This window comes from Salminus brasiliensis, chromosome 11 (genome assembly GCF_030463535.1).
Source record: "Salminus brasiliensis chromosome 11, fSalBra1.hap2, whole genome shotgun sequence".
NCBI lineage: Eukaryota > Metazoa > Chordata > Actinopteri > Characiformes > Bryconidae > Salminus > Salminus brasiliensis.
In genome coordinates this window covers 1,855,341-1,871,469 of record NC_132888.1, presented here as the reverse complement: position 1 = coordinate 1,871,469, position 16,129 = coordinate 1,855,341, and the positions used below count along the sequence as shown (strand labels likewise).

The 16,129-nt window shown below is 43.8% G+C and overlaps 2 protein-coding genes across 3 annotated transcripts in view; one reads left to right on the top strand and one right to left on the bottom strand.

The window, feature by feature from the left end:
• Positions 1-16,129, top strand: part of gtf2b (general transcription factor IIB) — a 340,326-nt gene that overhangs the window by 15,161 nt on the left and 309,036 nt on the right. The gene's annotated exons all lie outside the window — the stretch shown is intronic.
• pkn2a (protein kinase N2a) overlaps positions 1-16,129 on the bottom strand; it is a 34,997-nt gene that overhangs the window by 1,406 nt on the left and 17,462 nt on the right. Inside the window, exons 5-22 of the mRNA XM_072691313.1 lie at positions 14,875-15,020; positions 14,079-14,292; positions 13,580-13,765; positions 13,338-13,447; positions 12,130-12,273; positions 11,430-11,505; positions 11,142-11,313; positions 10,313-10,436; positions 9,084-9,220; positions 8,023-8,125; positions 7,835-7,926; positions 6,300-6,476; positions 5,602-5,664; positions 5,411-5,487; positions 4,639-4,781; positions 4,107-4,214; positions 3,913-3,993; positions 1-2,788 (exon numbers count right to left, since the gene is read on the bottom strand). The exon at positions 1-2,788 is cut by the window's left edge and continues 1,406 nt beyond it. Coding sequence (XP_072547414.1) covers positions 2,585-2,788; positions 3,913-3,993; positions 4,107-4,214; positions 4,639-4,781; positions 5,411-5,487; positions 5,602-5,664; positions 6,300-6,476; positions 7,835-7,926; positions 8,023-8,125; positions 9,084-9,220; positions 10,313-10,436; positions 11,142-11,313; positions 11,430-11,505; positions 12,130-12,273; positions 13,338-13,447; positions 13,580-13,765; positions 14,079-14,292; positions 14,875-15,020 — 2,357 coding nt within the window. The 3' untranslated portion in view covers positions 1-2,584. The remainder of the gene's footprint in view (positions 2,789-3,912; positions 3,994-4,106; positions 4,215-4,638; positions 4,782-5,410; positions 5,488-5,601; positions 5,665-6,299; positions 6,477-7,834; positions 7,927-8,022; positions 8,126-9,083; positions 9,221-10,312; positions 10,437-11,141; positions 11,314-11,429; positions 11,506-12,129; positions 12,274-13,337; positions 13,448-13,579; positions 13,766-14,078; positions 14,293-14,874; positions 15,021-16,129) is intronic.

The following is a 16,129-nucleotide window of genomic DNA, read 5'->3' as shown; positions in this document are numbered from 1 at the left end:
ATTAAAGTGTGGACAGAATGACCTCTCCAGGAAAAGTCTGGCATTGCATACACTGTAAAGGAGCTGGGAGCTGAATCAGGTCAGGTGGGTCAGTCAGACTGGACTCTTGGATATTAAATACTGTAGAGTTTAAAACAGTCGATTAAAAAGTTGCTCCGAACAAATAAATCAGATTAGAATTTAGTCTGATTTTAGAATCTGATACTAAAACAGTGATTTTACTGGGGTTTACAGTTGTGGATCAGATCAGTCTCAGCCAATAGTTAGCATCAAGATCAAGAGTCGGATCAGACCGAGGGGGGGGTCTTGATCGGGACGTCCCTCATTTATAGTGTATATATTTATAAGGAACCCCTCCCTTGTAGAGCAACTGTTGTGTGGTGAAGGTGGTCCCACTCTCAACCCAGCAGCAACACCTCTGTGCTAGACATACAACCCCCTGTCGTAATGTTCATTTCCAAGTGGCCACCAGGGGGCACTCTCTGCTAAAAAGAAGCCTGGTGAGGAATGACTGGATAGAAGCATTTACAGCTCTATCCCTGGGGTCTGGAGAAACAGCCCACTCTTGCATTCTGAAACCAGGTCAGGACAGAATCGGGGGCTCGTCCAGGATGTGAACCCAAGACCTCTCGCACTCCAATGGAGATTCATTGCTAATGCTTGGGGTTATACCGTCGCCAGGGTTTGGTCTCAGACTCTCAGAATGGGCCGTAACACTGATGAACTCATAACATACACACTACCGAGATCCTGCGGATGGAGTAGCATAGTGAGAAACAACACTGCTTTCCCAGTGGGGTTCAATTCTCTGGCCAAGACAGAACACCACCCTACACCAATAAGAGTTCATCATTCACACGCAAGACAAATGCTGTAAACGGATTAATGAATGTCACTGTTGTGCTGAGAGCAGACCACCATGCCAATAATATGTGGACAGTGGTTGTCCTGTTCCAGTCATATACAGGGCAGGAAGGGGCTGATAAACTGAACAGCAATAGATGGGCTACAGTGTGTAACTGAGCATGTTTCTGATAAAGTGGCCAACAACAATGTGCACTTCATGTAGTGTTTTCGTAATTTTTTTTTTTGTATATATGCTGATCAGCCATACATTTAGAACCACTGCCAGGTAAAGTGAACAGTACAGAACACTGATGGATTCAATATCAACTGGTCAAGGGTGGATCTACAGATAAGGCAGTAAGTGAACAGAAAAATGGACAAGTGTAAGAATCTGAGACACCAAACTGTGATGTTCTAGATAAACCACTGGGTCAGAACATCTCCAGAACATCAGGCAGGTCTTGTGGGGTGTTCCTGGTAGGCAGTGGTCAGTACCTACCAAAAGTGCTCCACTGATGCTCATGGAGGTCCTGTCCACCTCGAGTCCATGCCTCGATGGTTCTGAGCTGTTACAAGGTCAAGGAGGTGCTTTTAATGTTATGGCTGATCGGTGTATACAAGTCGCAGGTGCAAAAACCTCCTATCTTCATTTTCAGTGTTTTCCACTTTTCTCCAGAATGTAAATCTGCAGTTGTTCTTAATAATCTCGTGATGAACGGACCAATAGAAACACTCCAAAATGACCTGGAATAGAGTATTGTTACACTGACCTCCATTAAAACTAAAGAAGGGTTTTCCTCCTCCTGTACAGCTGCCTTTTCGGAGATCTGAGCTTTTGCGTGATATATAAATACATACGTATAACTATACTGTTATATATTACAATACATTCAGAAATTGACCATTTAAACCCACTGCTATTGTTTAACATTCCAACAGCATCTCGTGGTGTATAATGTATGCTTATCAATGAATCTGATCTGAGGTCAGCCCTGTAACTCATAACTGCTGTGTAAACACCAGCCCATAGTACTGAATGGAGTCTCATAGTGTTGCTATTACTGTAACACAGCTTTAGTGTTCATGGAGAGGTCTGTAAGGTAAGCTAGTTGGAGCCCTTCTGTGAAAAATGCTGGTAAGAAGAACTACACTATTAGCGATATGATGAAAGTAGTGTCAGTGGTGATGTCTGTAGTGGCAACAACTGAGTTTGGTCTTTTGAGGGTTACTAGAATAGCAAATCAACCCCCTGTTTGGCTGAGAAATAGCTGTAGAGGGATTTAGCAGGCTCTGGAGTGGTGGTACCTGCACAAGCATGACCTTCATGGAAGAAAACCATCAGAAGAAGCTCTCTCCTGAGTCCTCTCCTCCAAATCTAGTGTCAGAAGGTTTCAAAGGAGCATGTAAACGAGGCTGGCGCGAGCTTTCTGGACTGCTGAAGTTAAAACATATGAGCAAAGATATGGATCCAAGCTGGCATGAAGAAACTCCTGAACGCTGAGTGATCATTTTAGAGCAGCGGATTCCAAAACTCCCGCAGAGGTCCGCACACCCTCCTCCTGTTGATGCTGGGTAACACTTTCCTCCATTCTTAATAAAAAAAAACAAACATACATCTGACTTCTGATCACCTCCCCCCCTCCCCGGTCGCTAGGCATGTCCCTAAAATGGCTCTGCAAAGCAGGAAGCAATACAGGCCGTGTTCACAGTTTTCTATTTCGTGGGAGGGAAGGGGAAGCTAACACCAGTCTGCGATGTAGTCGAAGTCGGCGAACATCTCCTGCTCCTCTCGGCTCAGCGGACGCTGCTCTCTGGGTGGCGTCAGCACTGGGGCTTCGGAGGTGAACTCCTCATCAAAGTTACTGACGTCACTGGAGCTCTGAATGGTCGGCACGAACGGCGGCTTTACCTTCTTAGCCAGTAATCCATTCCAGTCGATATTCTGGAAGAGTTTATGGTTAGAAACACACAAATAAAACAGTGTCAGAAAAGCTGTGGGTTAAAAGTGGGTTCAAAAACACCACCATGCTGGTGTCAGTCAGTGTGGTGCAGACCCTGCTCTTAAGGGTCCTTCCAGTGTGATTACTGTATTTACTATTTGAATGGATCGGGTACTGGCTATCTTAATCCCAATCCAGACCAGAGTCTTTGTTTTAACCATGGTGTTCAGAGCGCCATCTGGTGTCCTCAAGGCGCCACTAACGAACACTATAGTCCAGCCGGCTGCAGCAGCAGCAGCAGTGTGGTCGTTCTCAGAAGGTAAATAAAGGAGTTGAGGTTCTGCAGTGTGGAGCTATTTTACAGTGGAACCTGAAAACAGACCATAATATCTGACCCTTTATAAAACTCTCACTGAAACGCTCTGTATTACCAGCGGGAGAACCGCAGAACCGCTCGCTCAGCTTTCTCTGTTTATAAACCAGCACTGAAGAACCTGTTCAGAACTGAGTGGAGGCTAACGCTAATGCCAGTGTCAGTGTGGTGTGGACCCTTCTCTTAAGGGTCTCTGCTATGGTTGTTTTGGTCCACATCCCAGTGCGATTACTGTATTTACTACTTTAATGGATCGGGTACTGGCTAATTTAATCCCAATCCAGTGTGAATACTAGGACGCCCCTAGTATTCCCATCTGCCCAAATTAAAACAAACCAGATTCAGATTTAACTGAACTAAAAAGCACAGATGTGAAAACTCCCTACATAAGCAAAAATGTCATTTTTTCTTTAAATTTAGCAAAAAAACCCTATTTCTATTTATATTACACCTTTAAAAACGTGTTCACCAAAGTGCTTTTTTAAAATGTATCAATTAATACAAATTAATAATAATAATAATTATTATTATTATTATGATTATTATTATTATGTGTTTATATTTATATAAACACTGGCAAAGACTGAAAAGTTACCAATGAAGCTCCACTGATATTTAAAGGAACCGCAGGAACTCTATGCTTGGGTTGGTGGCTTGGTGGGCTGTGCAGACCTTCTACTGAACTGAAGACCTTGCAGTAAACTAAGACATCACTTCAGGACAAACGAACAACAATTTGAATCATAAACTCACTCGAAAGAACAGATGTTTCTTCACTTCCTCTGCGTCGCGCTCTCCTGCTCCCAGCCGCCGCTCTGGATTCCTCCTCAGGAGCTACGGGCAAAGACCAGGATTTAGCCAACAGCTGGACCTGGCTAAGGTGCAGTGTCCATTACTGAGAACAGCTGTGTTACACTGATGAACAAGCTTGCTGGCAAGGCACTAACCCTCCTCATTATGGAGATGGCCTCTGTGGAGAGGAATCTTGGGTAGCGGACCTCGTCATTCACGATGCTGTCAAACACCTCCTCCTCATCATCGCCAGGGAACGGCGACTGAGGGGATGGAGATTCACTCAGGCGTACAAAAACTCAACAAAGCAGGTATTCAGTGATGATGAAACTGGAAAGCACTCCGTGAGAACTGGTACGTCTTGCTCCTGGGCTCCCTCTACAGTCGGGAAGTGGAATTCACACTCTGAGCAACCACTTAAGGACTGGCTATACACATGCATTTCTGGACAAGCTGAGAGATCCAGAAGTAGAATCTTAAGGTAGAGAAGCATGTGGACTGAGGCGGAAGTGTAATACTACAGGATTTTCAGATTGTCCTGAAGTGCACGTGTACAGCTGTCCATGAGGGGGCACTCATTTGCCTGATTTGTATTTATAGCAGTGGAGCTAAAACTGTAGGGGAGCCCAGGAGCAATAAAAAACAGTCTTCACTGGTAAGAGCTGCCTACAGGGGCTGAACACTGACCTCTCCCACCAGCATCTCAAATATGAGCACCCCCAGACCCCACCAGTCCACCGCCCGTGTGTACGATGTCTCCGTTAGCACCTCAGGGGCCAAGAACTCCGGCGTGCCGCAGAATGTACTGGTCCTGTCCCGGAAACCCATACCTGAGCAATAAGACATGAATCTGACTATATCTATGGGAGGGAACAGCGTGAATACTGTCTTGGATATTCAAATACACTATATGGACAAAAGTATTGGGACACCTGGGACCTACTGCCAGGGAAGTAGACTTTCGAATAGATTTTGAAGCAGCACTGCAGTGAGGGTTTGAGAAGAGTGTTAGTGAGGTCAGGGTGTTGGATGATGATGATCACCATCCCAACTCATCATCCTCAACTCATCCCAAAAGTACTGGATGGAGCTCCACCACCATCATTCCAGAGAGCACAGTTCTTCCACTGCTCCACAGCTCCTCAATGCTGGGGGGCTTTATACCCCTCTAGCCCATGCCTGGCATTAGGCAGCATGGAGCCAATAGGGTCATGATGTTGATCTGCTCCAGAGAGTCCTATTCTATTGGCAGTACTTCTTCTCTACAGGGACTAGACAAGCTGTGTGTGCATTTGCACATCTGTGTCAGCAATGGGTACAGCTTAAAGTAGCTGAACGCATTCATTAGAAGGGGTGTCCACAAACATTTAGATAATAGTGCATGCTAGTAATGTAATAATGAGTTAAAACTACAAAAAGGGAGTCAAATATATACAAATAATAGATACACAATTTTTACCTTCTTTACAAAGTCCAAAATCAGCGATTTTAACGTAGCCCTCTGTGTCCAGCAGCAGGTTATCCAGCTTCAGGTCTCTGCAGGTTCAGGTTCAGTGTAATCAGATACACGCCTACATTCACATTCACCTTTACTGAAAACAAAAACTCCGGCCTCAAAACAGGCGCACATCATTCTTTAGGTCTTCTTACCTGTACACAATCTTATGTTCGTGTAAAAACTGCAACCCCAAGACGACACAAGCTGCGTAGAACCTGTCAGAGGACACAAAATCCAAAAAAAGAGATGAAGCAAATCAAATCAATCGAACCAGAACCCTGGATATGCTGCGATGAGTGAGCGAGGGAGGGATGGGGTAGTGTTGTCAGTACAGCCTGCAGTTAGCCCCTGTGCTCGGGGGTAAGAGTCAGCATACCTTATAAATTCAAGGATTTACTGCAAGGATATGGATGCGAGGATATCAAACAGACGGGGGACAGTTTAAGGCTGTAGAAGATCCTCTAATCTTAGACTCTACTAAATACAGACGTGAGTCTGGAGACAGTCCTCCACACACTCTACATTCAGGACTCTTGGAAGAGGAGGGGCTTCAAGATGTGGCGTTAGTGGTGTTCGTTAGTGGACTGGGCCTGTAACTACTGTGGACCCCTGCAACTTATCCAACATGCAGCTGCACGAGACCCAGACTGAAGACCCTCCTCTTCTGAGAGGACTTGGGTGTAGAGTAGAGTACTATGGTCTCTATTTTGACTTGTGTTTAGTAGAGTCTAAGATTAGAGGAGCTCTGAATTTTAGTCTATTTGAACTAGCTGAGGTTCTTCTTCAGTAAACAGTGAAGCAAATGTGGAAATGTGACTGACTGACATCGCAACGGCTCCTATGGACTTACGTGGCGCGTGGTTCTGAGAACACGTCGGTGTGTATGTGCATCATCAGGTCACCCCCTGCTGCGTACTCCATCACAAAACACACATGCTCTTTGGTCTGGAAGCAGGCGAACAGGTTCACCAGGAACGGGTGGCGGACGCTGTTCACCGTCTCAAAAATCCTCTTCTCACACATGAGACTGGGGAACACACACCAAACACACACACACACACACACACACACACACACACACACACACACACACACACATCAAACTGGAGCAGCAACTAGACAATTTGTTTAAGTGTGGACTGATCTACACACAAACCATGATGCTCCCTCCACCATGCTTCACAGCTGAGACGAAGTTTGCTGCGGTTCACACTAACCAATCATTGTTGAGGAGAGCAGATATGTCAGTAATCAGGGTTTGTGAGCCTTTATTTAACGAGCAAAGCAAACCCACACTTCCAATCTAATCTCCTAAACTGAAAAACCTTCTGAGAGAAGTCATTAACATGGTTCACTAACTTTTTCTAGCCTGCACTGTTGATGTTTCTGCTGTGTGCTCAATAAAAATACACAATCAGTACAACTGTACTACAGTGTGTTGGTGTTATTAGTTTGGTTAGACTATGTTTGTCTATAACTGGGACTGTGACGATGATCAGACCACACTGTATTAATCTATTCAAAAACATATCTAATTCCAAAGAGCTAACTTTTGAAGAAGTAACTGTATTTTTACCAAACTATAATCTTCTGAACTTTCAATAAAATTAATAATAATGAAAAACATTTCTTTATTCCAGGTCATTTTGGAGCGTTTCTATTGGTCCGTTCCTCATGGAATTCTGATACAGGATAACGAGCAACTGTCAGATTTACATTATGTAAGAAAAAAAGTAAAAAATTGAGATGTTTTTATGTAACAGTAAATATATAAATATTTTATACACTACATGTCCAAATGTTTGTGGACACCCCGTCTAATGAATGCATTCTGCTACTTTAAGCTGCAGCCATTGCTGACACCAATGTGCAAATGCACACACACAGCTGGTCTAGTCCCTGTAGAGAAGAAGTACTGCCAATAGATTAGGACTCTCTGGAGCAGATCATCATCATGAACCTAGTGGCTCCATGCTGCCTAATAATGCCAGGCGTGGGCTAGAGGGTTATAAAGCCCCCCAGCATTGAGCTTAGGGAGTTAAGGATGAGGTGGGGTGGTGATCATCATCCGACATCTTGACCTCACTAATGCTTTTGTCACTGAATGCAATCAAATCCTTACAGCAGTGCTATCTAATTGACCCAGTCTTCTATGGACAGTAGGGACAGTTACTTCATCAAAAGCAGGATCAACACTTTTTAATACCCTTGAAGAAATTCAGAAGAAACGAGGAATGAGCGGATGTCCCAATACTTTTGTCAATATATTGTCATCACTACTGGTAATAAATAACACATTAATGGTAGTTCTATTATTATTATTATTATTATTATTATTATTATCTGTAAATTATTTTGGTTTAAAAAACAGGTGGTCCATCATACCTGTCCACTTCATCCCGAGCGACAATGTCTCCCTTCTTTAGAGCCTTGATGGCAAACATCTCTCCCGTGCTGCTGTATTCCGCCAGTAACACCTGAGTACACACACAGGTAATTACAGCTGCTGCAGAACACACACACACACACACACACACACACACATTGTTCACATCAGTGCAAATCAGACTTACCTTCCCAAAATGACCCCGGCCCAAAACTGCAACACACTTAAAATCTCTGAGGCTGAAGTGAAACTGCTCCTCTTCCTCCTCCTCCTCATCCTCCTCCTCTTCCCTAGAGGTCGATACATCATCAAGTGTGTAAATTAGAGATCAACCAAATTCACTATTGGAAACAAAATACACATATCAACGGATCCAAACACAGGCACCAGTAGGGGGCGCTCTATTCACTGTCTGACTGCATATCCTCCAGGGTTTGATGGGTAGGTGTGTTTAAGGGTCCAAAATTGGACCAAAATTCATCTGAATGGATCGACTGAACTGGCTGGGTCGGGTTGCAGATATTTTTGGATGGTTCGGCTCGACACCAGGAAAGGTAAGTCGCCCCTCTACAAACCAATCAGTGTATAGGCAGACGCATCCCACGTGGGTGATGGCGAGAGGACGCAGCAAAGTTCTTTACCGTACCAAAACTAACCGGACCAAACCCAAACATACTGAACCTTGGTTCGGACCTTGGTTCGGACTTTCAGGAGGTTTTTTTCAGGACGACTGTGGAGCAGAGCTCTGCTGCAGGCTCCAAAAATATCTCTCTTAATGAAACAGAGATTAATTAAAGGCTGAATATAAACTTTAGGTTTAGGCCACGCCCACTTCCCATTAATACATAAAAAACACCGCTAGTGTAAATAAGCCTATATAGAAAGACTAATGGAGCCGCTGGGGAAAATAATTTATTATTAATAACTTAATTATTATGATTTATATAATATTAATCATTTTATTTTTACTTACAAGAACTGTACAATATAAATAGACTATATAATTGTAATATTGTAATATTAATGAACACACACACACACACGCACACTAGTAAACTAGGGGCAGAGAGGGAGCAGAGGGGGTGAAGGACCTTGCTCAAGGGCCCAACAGTGGCAGCTTGCCGAGCCTGGGTATAGAACCCACAACCCTGTCATCAACAGCCAGGAGCTCTAACCGCTGAGCACCACTGCCCCATTTTCCAACCCACAGGATTCCAGCCTAATTCTCGGAGAATCCCCGTAACTCACCTTGTGTCCGTGTTTTTTGGCACGGCTATGAGCTCTAAACCCGGGGACTGGATCTGGTGCTGCTTGACGTCTTTGAGGTCAGGTTTCACTCCCAGGCTGTTCCTGTCGTTCAGGAAGTCGAAGGAGCTCAGAGCGTCCTGCAGACAGAGATTTCCATTTAAGGTGGAACTGCAGCAGCTTTGATCTTCCAGAAGCATTAGGTCAGCTGTTTACACTAGGTGGACGAGGATGGCTGCTATCTGTCTGCTAGCCGAGCACACAGGGAGCATGAACAAGGCCTCTGCTGCAGATCTGCTGTAGAGCTTCCTCTGTTTATATTCCTCTACAGGTCTGGGCTTGGAGTCAAGACCATCACCACTGACTGTGAGAGTATGATCAGTGTGATAACTACCAATGTGTATATCTAGAGCAAGGGTTCAGAGCCTTTCAAGTATATATATATATATATATATATATATATATATATATATATACACACACACACACATACACACACATACACACACACACACACACACACTTACAAACCGGGTTCAAACCTGAATCAGATCAGAATTAATAACATATACACCATAAGACACTCTGTCTTATTAATTCTGATCTGATCCAGGTTTGAACTGGTTCTTTAAAGAGTGAGCTTGTGTTTTAACAATACAATGTGCAATCTGCAATATTTTTCCCACCCCAATGTCCACATGTGCAATTAAGGGTCAATTTGCAATTATCTGTAAATAATCTGTAAATAATTTTGTTTTTCCTCTGAGTTTTTTTTTACTTTTTACTAGTGGTTATATTGTGTACATATTGATCATTTATCTAAGTTATCCCTTTGCTGCTGTGACACTGAATTTCCCCACTGTGGGACTAAAAAAGGATGATCTTATCTTAGCCGGAGCAGCGCAGACCAGCAGGAGCATATTCTAAGTTCCTGTACATCTAGTGGCAGTGGCTGGTGTAAGTCCACCACTCTACATCAACAAGAGCCCTTTGGTAAGACTCCTAACTCTATATTCTCCTCTCTGTGTATAGAGCCTCATAACTGAAGTGTCTGTCTGTGAGAAACCACCATGTTTAATTTTGCTCTGCTCTCATACAAGAAAATAAATAAATATATAAATAAATATATATATAAATAAATATGACCTGATGCAGCTTCCTTACTACCCACTCATCCACACACTGACCCACAGTTCGGGAACCCCCGGACCTAGAGTAAGCTCTGACTTTACCTGGACCTGTTCTTTGCTGGGGATCTTCTCCTCCGGCAGCGTTTCTCTGATGCTGACCAGTGAGTAATGTTTAGTTCCAGGAGTTCGGTCTTTGTCAAAGTCCAGCTTGGTCACCGTCGGGTCACTACGGAGATTCAACACAGAACCATTCAACCTCTTATTAATACTGTAAACAACCACACACCACACTGTGCTGCTCCATTCTCCAGACCTACAGTCTCAGAAACCACGTGATCCATCCTATCAGAGAGTACGCAACACCTCCACCTCCAGTGTGAGATGATTTATGCAGCATGCAGTTAGCACTATGCTAACTGGTTATTTGTTAGCTACATTAGCCTCGTACCTCCAGACATTGAGCAAGCCTCGCTTTTAAGCATCATTCTGCAGCATTTCTATCTCAAATCAGCAGCTTCAGGATCATACTGATGCTCCACTGACTGAACTGAACAGGGAGAACGGCGTCTCCGTCATTCCCACTCTGGGCCGGAACGCTGCTGCTGCTACTGCACTATATGGAGGTTTGGTGGTGGAGCTGCAGGAGGAGAACCTCTCTCCAGAACTGCTGTGTAACGCTGCAGAACCCATAGAGTCATATTAGTGTAAACTCCTGTAGTGTTACTCAACCGCCTCAGTCCACATGCTTCTGGAGGTCTCAGACTGTCCAGAAATACACGTGCACAACTGTCCATGAGGGGGCGCTCAACGTGATTTGTATTTACTGCAGTGGAGTTAAAGTGAATTACACTCCATGACAGTAGGACAGGAAGCACAGAAGCAAAAATGTGTGTGTATGTGTGTGTGTGTGTGTGTGTGTGTGTGTGAGTACCTGCTGAGAGTGTGTGTATTTGGGTGTGGGCTCCGTCCTGATTCTGCTGTGAGCTCTGCCCCCTGCTGTGGGCTGAGGGTGGAGTTACTGACGGAGGGAATCGCCCTGCGCACCAGCCGGCCCCAGGTGGCGATGTTAATGTTCATCTGAGGTGCTCTGAGGAACGTCTTCCCTACACATACACACATTCCCAACATCATCATCATCATCATCACCTTCATCATCATCACCACCACCACCAGTGCTATTTTCAGACCAGCTCTCAGGGGGTTGGACAGGTGCTCTTACCTTGCTGTTTTGAAAAGATCTTCTTTTGTCTTTGGAGTTTGGTTCTTCTCTCAATCACAGGATTGAAGAACGTAACCTGGAACACACAGAACCCTCACTTTACCCAAAGCCCACACTTTTCTTTGTTGGCGAGAGAATCGCTTTCACATGAAGAACCCAAAACCTTGCGTGGACAAATATGGCAATATACACTATATGTATGTCCAAATACTGCCAATAGAATAGGACTCAACATGAGCAGATCAGCATGACCCTATTGGCTCCAAGCTGCCTAATGGCAGGTGTGGGCTAGAGGGGTATACAGCCCCCCGGCATTGAGGAGCTGTGAGACACTGTGTGGAAGAACTGTGTGTTCAGTTAAAAGATGGCACGTGAGGTCAGAAAGATGGAGGATCACCATCTCAATCAAATGCTCACAGCAATGCTCATTCTCCAGAATCTAGTAGTAAGTCTTCTTCTCTGGACAGTAGAGACAGTTACTCCAACAGAAGCTGGATCAACTCTATTTAATACCTTTGATTTCAGAAGAAGCAATGAATGAGCAGGCGTCCCAATACTTTTGTCCTTACAGTGTATGAACTGTATGCCAGGTGTAATTATCTCTCTCTCTCTCTCTCTCTCTCTCACTCACTCTCTCTGTGTAGAAATGCAGTGGTGTGTTAAAGGCAGCAGTGTGAGCAGCAGTGTGAGGAGTGTGTACCTCGGCGAACAGAGTGCCCTGCGGCTCCAGGTACAGACACATCCCGTGGCGCTGATTATCCAGAAAATCCTCCAGTCTCAGAAACTTCACAGCACAGAGAGAACGCCAGTCCCGCCAGTACACCGAAATCTCCAACTCCCGGGACTACAGGACACACACACACACACACACACACACATTACCACACACACACACACATTATATACACGATATTAACTAAATTAGCTGCATCGGGTATCGGATAATTAGGCCGATCCATGGAACCGATCCTTATACTTTAATTGGTTGGTGCGAGGCTGAACTACAGGTTTCTGATTGCTGTTTGTATGTTTGACCAAGTTACTTATTGATTCTCAGGTTCAGCTGCTAGACTTTATTTTGAATTACTGTTTACACTAAATATTTATTTGTATGTTTGACAAAGTGAAGCTACATATTTTCAGTTTTGGCTGATACATTTTGATATATTTTAATATATTTTAACTCCTTTTTTATTTTGAATTTGAATGCTGTGTTCTGCATCATTGTTTATTTTAATAACAATGTGTTAATTTGTTAAATGTTGTTTTACAAAGTTAGTAAAGTAATGATTAAGTCAATCCTGATGCCTCAAGTCTCTCCCACATGGTGAGGTATACGGTTTATTACTTCAGCAATAGTATCTGATTGGTATCGGGTATCGACAGATATGCAAAGTTTATGTATCGTATCGGAATTAAAAAAAGCCAGATCGCTTCCCTGCATCCCTAGTGTGTATGTCTGTCTTCACTGCACGGATGGGATAAAAGCAGAATCCAAATTCCAACTGTGTTCGTCGCTAATGGTAAATAAGGTTGTCTTGTGTTGTCTAAAGAATATATAATATATAACATATATATTCTACTAAACTATATGTATTCCCCTCAAGTTCACTTATTTTCCAACACCTCTTTTTTCCTTAGAGTTAAACAGACTACATCCTTTAAAATGTAGAAAGTTCAGAAACCTTGTTTGTAAAGAAGCGGAGAGAATAAGGGTGCTGATCAAAAGAAGAAGAAAAAAAATGAAACACAAAAAAATGAAAAAGCAAAAATCCAAAAAATCCAAAAAAGCTAAAAGCTTTAAAATGAAGGATGTTTAACGCACTGAAATGCTGCTCCGACTAAACACAACTACGTGCAGTTGAACTCCACAGCTACTTCTACTGTGTGATGAGTGAGGTGTTTTACCCGGTCGAGCTCCAGCGTAAACTTCTGATCCCACGACTGATTACTGACGGGTTTCCAGCTGGTCTGTCCCACCACTGTGTTATCCAGCTTTAACACAGCACTGATCTCATCTGAGAAGAAACCACACACACACACACACACACACACACACACACACAGAGAGATCCAGATAAACACACCATTAATAAAAATAAAGTATACATTAAATTGGAGCTATCTGTGAGTATTAGAAGCCACTGAACTGGACAGGTCGTCTGTTTTGGAGAGATTTCGGATGCTGGCTGCTCGACTGCGGCTCCCGCGACTCATGAAAGAGGAGCGAGTGTCGCTGGGGCTCCAGCCCGGCAGGGTCAACGTGGTGGCCTTTGAGCGGCCTGGCACGTCCTCCAGCAGGTCCTGGCAGCCCATCAGCCGAACATCTAACGTCCCTGGAGGAGTAAACTGCTCTTTTACACATAATCACAGATGGTCTTTCAGAAAAAATGGGTGGATAAGGGGGGGGTTGTGCATGTTAATGGGCGAGTACGGTTGTGGGTATTTGGGGGGGGAGGGTGGGGGAGAGAGAACGTTCATGGGTTATGTATGGATTGGTGTTGGTGCATATGGGTGTGGGTATGGGAATGGGTATACCTTACCCATCCATACTCTGACCCACCCTAGGTATGGATGGGTACAGGGGTGCGTACGGGTACGGTGGGTTGCACTGTACTATACGGATTCTGAATGGACATGAGTGTGTACCTGTGAGCGCGGCGGGTTTAGCCACTGTACTGTATGAATTCTGAGTGGAGATGAGGCTGTTGCGGGGGCTGAGGGCAGGAGAGGACATTAGCGATAGCTCCTCCATGATGATGCTGCTCTTCGGGTGGTGTTTAGGGAGCTCACTGAGCCGCTGCTCCAGAGAATACTTCAGCAGGTCCAACTTCTGACTGGACTCATTAAACCGAGCCTGGGCCTGAATCACACACACACACACACACACACACACACACACACACACACACACACACACACACACACACACACACACACACACACACACACACACAGCAAAGCAGCAGTTCATTAACCTTCCGAAACAACTCTCTGTGCTGCCACAGTAGGGCTAAGGTGTAATGTTGGAAAATATGAAGCACCTGTCCAGTCACATGACTAAAACCCACAATCCAGATATTTTAATATCAGATCATTTTAAATGTCATTAAAAAATATTTAATTAAAATAAATTAATTAATGTGCATTAATTTATCAGACAAGGGCAACAACACAGAACAACAGGAGAGCAGACTGGATTTCACTGCTATGCAATGGATCATGAAATCTCAAATTTCTCCATGACTTCTGAATCTGAGCATATTATTTGTTTTGCTGTGATATTATTATATAAATATAGCCAGGGAATTCTGTTATGAATTCTATATTATTATACACACACACACACACACACATATATACAGGTGCTCTGTGTGAGTGCATATGTGTGTGTGTGTGTGTGTGTGTGTGGGAGGGGGGGGGTTAGGGTAGACAGTAGCCGTGCCTCAGAGTGAGTTTTTTTCTCAGTCAGTTTTCCCGAGCCCAGCAGCTTCATGACGTTTTTGGCCCCCTCAGCCACAGCGTGCTCGATCCGAGCGTGATGGCACAGCTCCTCCACCCGCAGGTCCAAAGGACTAATGATGGGTTTAGCTGCAACAGATCACACACACACACACTCACTATTACACACACATTACGGCCTATTTAGCTATGCACGGGTTCCTTTCAGCAAGTGGAACCAGATTAGAACAGAGCAGAACATTTATACTGGATAAATCATGGAGGAACCACAGCTCTTTTCAAATAAATCCAAGGTCACTGTTTATTTATTTTATTGAATATAATAAGAAAAGATACAGTCATGTTTACAATGATGTAAATTTGGTAAATCTGAATTTACATCTAAAATATATACTTTATTTTTTATTTTATTTGTATTGTTTTTAACAATATTTCCAATAAAATGTCCAGGCTGAACTGTGCCCCAAACCAAACCATGAACCTGTGGGCCTTTCGCTTATTGTTATGGGCCATTGTGGTGACCTCAGTACAACCAGTAACTTATAGGCTCTTATGATGTCATCAATACAACCAGTAACTTATAGGCTCTTATGATGTCATCAATACAACCAGTAACTTACAGGCTCTTATGATGTCATCAGTACAACCAGTAACATATGGGCCACTGTGGTGACATCAGTACAACCAGTAACTTATAGGCTCTTATGATGTCATCAGTGCTGGCCGTCACTTATAGGCCATTGTGGTGACATCAGTACAACCAGTAACTTATAGGCTCTTATGATGACATTATAAGAGCCTATAAGTGACGGGCAGCACTGATGACATCATAAGAGCCTATAAGTGACGGGCAGCACTGATGACATCAGTACAACCATTAACTTATGGGCCATTGTGAGGTCATCAGTATCAAAGTAACTTATAGGCTCTTATGATATCATCAGTGCTGCCCGTCACTTATAGGCTCTTATGATGTCATCAGTGCTGCCCGTCACTTATAGGCTCTTATGATGTCATCAGTACAGCCAGTAACTTACAGGCTCTTATGATGTCCTCAGTGCCACCCGTCACTTATAGGCCATTGTGAGGTCATCAGTGCAGCAAGCCAATTATCAGCTTTTGTGATGTCATCAGTGCAAACATTCACATTCAGGCTATTGTGTCTTAATCAATACAGCAAGACACATATGGGCCACTGTGATGTCATCAGAACAGCTATTCACTTATGGGCCCTTGTG